This window comes from Apaloderma vittatum, unplaced genomic scaffold, assembly GCF_000703405.1.
Source record: "Apaloderma vittatum isolate BGI_N311 unplaced genomic scaffold, ASM70340v1 scaffold12865, whole genome shotgun sequence".
In the NCBI taxonomy this organism is placed as follows: domain Eukaryota; kingdom Metazoa; phylum Chordata; class Aves; order Trogoniformes; family Trogonidae; genus Apaloderma; species Apaloderma vittatum.
The window spans coordinates 10,918-14,462 of NW_009717727.1; the positions used below are offsets into that span (position 1 = coordinate 10,918).

Here is a 3,545-nt window from a genome sequence, read left to right on the forward strand (position 1 = left end):
GGCCATCGGCGAAGAAACTGCCCAGAGCCAACTTCTGCCTGATGGACTCCCGCTCATTCTTCTGGGCCTGAAAGGGAAAGGCGACGAGAAAGGATGAAGCTCCAGGGAGGAGAGTTCGCACCGGCCGAGTATCCCCCTCAAGGTGTTGCCCACCCTTGGGTGGACCACAGAGCCCAGCCCTAAAGGGAAGCCCACCTGCACCTCCATCTCTCTCTCCCCACATATTGATAGATATCCATCTCTACACACACATACACCTGATGTGCCCCTAATCCATCTATTTATATCTGCACCTATAGCCATACACAGCCACCGAAACCACGCTCGCCCCATCAGCATCCTCCGCTTCCCCGAGCAGCCTCCAAACCCACACGATCCTTCTTCCCTCGACATGCTTGGAGATGTATTTTTAACCGCTGCCATCAAATTATCCACAGCTTTAAAAAATGCATTTTCACACGTTTTATTTTTCTTTTAAATAAAGGCCGGCTGCCGAGGGGTTTAAAGTTAATCACCGATCGATGGCTTTCAGAGATGTCTGTGTAAAATAATCGATGTGCAATAAATAAAAAATCACAGATCTAGATTCAAAATTAGTACCAGTGCTGTCCCGGTGTCTGTCACTAATGGATTATGTGCCAATGCTGACAACCAATTCATACAAGGCAACAACGTATTGATAGAAAGAACATTTGAAGCCCACAAACATGTCATATTAAAATAACACATAATACCCGATCAGGAATACACAGGAAAAGGAAACAGCAGGCAAGCACGGGCTCCTTCCGCGTTGTTAATTAATACAGCTGTGCTTCCCATATTTCACTAAGTAAAAATAAAGCACCTTTTTTGATACAAGGAACCGAGATGTAACAGAATGCATATTATTAACTTAAAATAGCTAACGATTTAATTCCAACTCCGGCGCTAACTACACACATTACGTTATCACACTGTCCATTATATTGTCAATCCCATACCAAAAGGCACACCTCATCTGTAGTCCAACTCCTTTTACAGAAAAATATTTGAAATATTAGAGAGAACTCCCACGGCGTCAAATGGTATCGACTTTTTGGGTTCAGCTTTCCGAGGTTCCACCAGACCACCCAGACATCTTTTTCTACTTTTTTTCAGGTTTCAATAATCGATGCCTCGATCACACGAATTAGATTAGAAGAAAAATAAGCAGAAGCGAGCGAGAAATATTTTGGGGAGGAGTGCAAGCCGAGACAGAGTCGGTTCCTCGCGCCGCCCATCTGGCGATGCTCGCCGGCGTTGCCCTCGCCACGTCCCTCAAGCACATCAATATTTCACGAAGGCGCCGAGACTTAGCCAGCCCGTTTTTCCAACTCGGGTGATCCTCTCCCACATCTTCCCGTCCGCTCCTGCTTCTCCTCGTGTTCTGACAGAAATCCCGCAGCACATCTCCACCAACCCGGCTGGGACCGCTCCCCACCCCAGCAGCATCCCTCCTTACTCCGTGTGTGCTGAAAACTGCTCTTCTTTGCATTAAAATACACAGAAACTCAGGCACACTTTCCCTTATTCACCCCTTTCAGATGGGGCTGTCTGTAAAGATAATTTTTTTAAATTTTGCTTCCGTTCGACAGCTGCACATTTAATCAACATTCAATTATTTTTCTCCACCAGGTCACTCCTGAGGATGCTAAATATCACCACTCCCAGGACTGGGCTCAGAATGTCCCGTTATAAACCAGACACTAATGCCCACAAAGAAATCAAGAGACCTATTTGTTATTATAAACCAGGGACTAGTTACTAAGAAATAGAATATACCTAAGGGACCTGGACTTTAAGCTTCAGATAAATCACTCCACAGCTGTAGTATATATCCTGAGCTAGGGACTGAAAACCATAAACCAAGAGGGAAAATTGCAAGTGGTTTTTTGACTATCAAATATACTTACTTGGTATATAAAAAAATAACAGATCAAACATGCAAAATGCAAAGGCAGCGGCAAGAAAACCGTAAACAGGTGTTTAATTTAAATGTGTATTTTGACACTGAATCGAAAACTATGTATTTCTGAAAGAGGGGACCGGTGTGGAGCTGAAGTCTGGGTCAGAAAATTTTATATAAAAAAAAAAAAAGCAGCCTTTTGGTTTTTTGGGGTGGATGTTTTCCTTCTCGCCGCTGACCTTCCAATTCGGAAGGGCAGTCGGTACCTTTGTTTTCTGCACCCGAACACAAACACAATGCCAGAGTCTGGCCGGGACTGCCTCACACGTCAAACGCTTTTCCGTCCCAGCGGCGGCAAATTGCCAGCAGAGGTTCAGCCTTTCCCCGCGGCCGACTCAGCAATTTTGGTTAATTATCGCTGTTTACATACATATCCCAATCACCTCCATGGCGGTTTGCGGATCACACGCGACCGTTTGCGCTCTTCGCCACCTGTGCCTGCACCCAGTCAGTCCCCTACACCAAAAAACCCCTTATTTTTGCTGAATTTAACCCACACATGCCTTCTCCCCACACAATCCCACCCCCGGGGGCATGAGGAGCTCTCACCAATATTGGGGGCTACCCCTGACCCCCCTCGATGGGGGATGGAGAGCAGACACCCAGGCAGCAGGCACCAGATTTCTGCAGTTTTCTGGGAAAACGAGCAAAGCCCGTACTACGTTATTTAAATAACCAGAGAAGTAGCAGCAGGACTGCTGCTTTCACCACGCGCCACTCCTGATATTTAACTTTATTCCTTACAGACATCACCCAAAACAGCACAGAAAATCGCACGTAGAAGCATTGAGGCTCCTCGTCATGCCGGTGGGTGCTGGGGTCACCCACCCATAACAAAACCGGTGCGGAGCCCTTGGCTAGCCCCGGGACACAGCCAGGCCACCAAGGCTATTTTTGCCAGAGGCTGTCATTACCAACCACGGACAATTACTATATTTAAAGTTCCAGACCCATAGGCAGCGCCTTATTTTATCTCCGTAAAGTACAAGGGCTATTCTTGGATTCACAAAACAGAAATCGCCGCCACTGAACGGTTGCTTTTATATCCTTTTTCTTCATGCTGGTAAACGCAGAAAGAAAAAAACAAACCCAAACGCCAACTCAAACACGCGTATCTCAAGCCACGTGGCAAATTGCCTTAAAAACTTGGGGTCTTGAGGTATGAGAAACATCTCTCCATGTTTTCTTTACCATAAAGTGATATGGAAATGTAGCAAAAGGAGGGTTTGCTGGCTCCTTATACGTTGCTGAGCGCTCCCCTGCTCTGGCACCCATCACCCATCACCCGGAGGGGATGTTGGGCAACATTTCGCTGGGTGCCCCCCCCACTGCCAAGAAGCCATCGAAAGGCTCCTTTCGGTTCGGTCCCTTACCTTTTTGGACCTCCCCTCGCCGGCCGGCGCGGCTGCTTTCCTGATGACGTCACCCATGCCATCACCCTCCCGACTCATCTCCTTCGCTGCCGGGTCCTCACGTGGCCGGTGAAACGCTCCCGCCGGGGCATCTCAGTCCTTCCTCTGCTCTTCAGTCGGCACCATGGGATCAAAAGCTCGTCCCCGGA

At 47.7% G+C, this 3,545-nt stretch overlaps 1 protein-coding gene across 1 annotated transcript in view; it reads right to left on the reverse strand.

The window, feature by feature from the left end:
- Positions 1–3,414, reverse strand: part of SCHIP1 (schwannomin interacting protein 1) — a 10,537-nt gene extending 7,123 nt beyond the window's left edge. Inside the window, exons 1-2 of the mRNA XM_009870013.1 lie at positions 3,358–3,414; positions 1–67 (exon numbers count right to left, since the gene is read on the reverse strand). The exon at positions 1–67 is cut by the window's left edge and continues 1 nt beyond it. Coding sequence (XP_009868315.1) covers positions 1–67; positions 3,358–3,414 — 124 coding nt within the window. The remainder of the gene's footprint in view (positions 68–3,357) is intronic.
- Between the last annotated feature and the right edge of the window lie 131 nt (positions 3,415–3,545).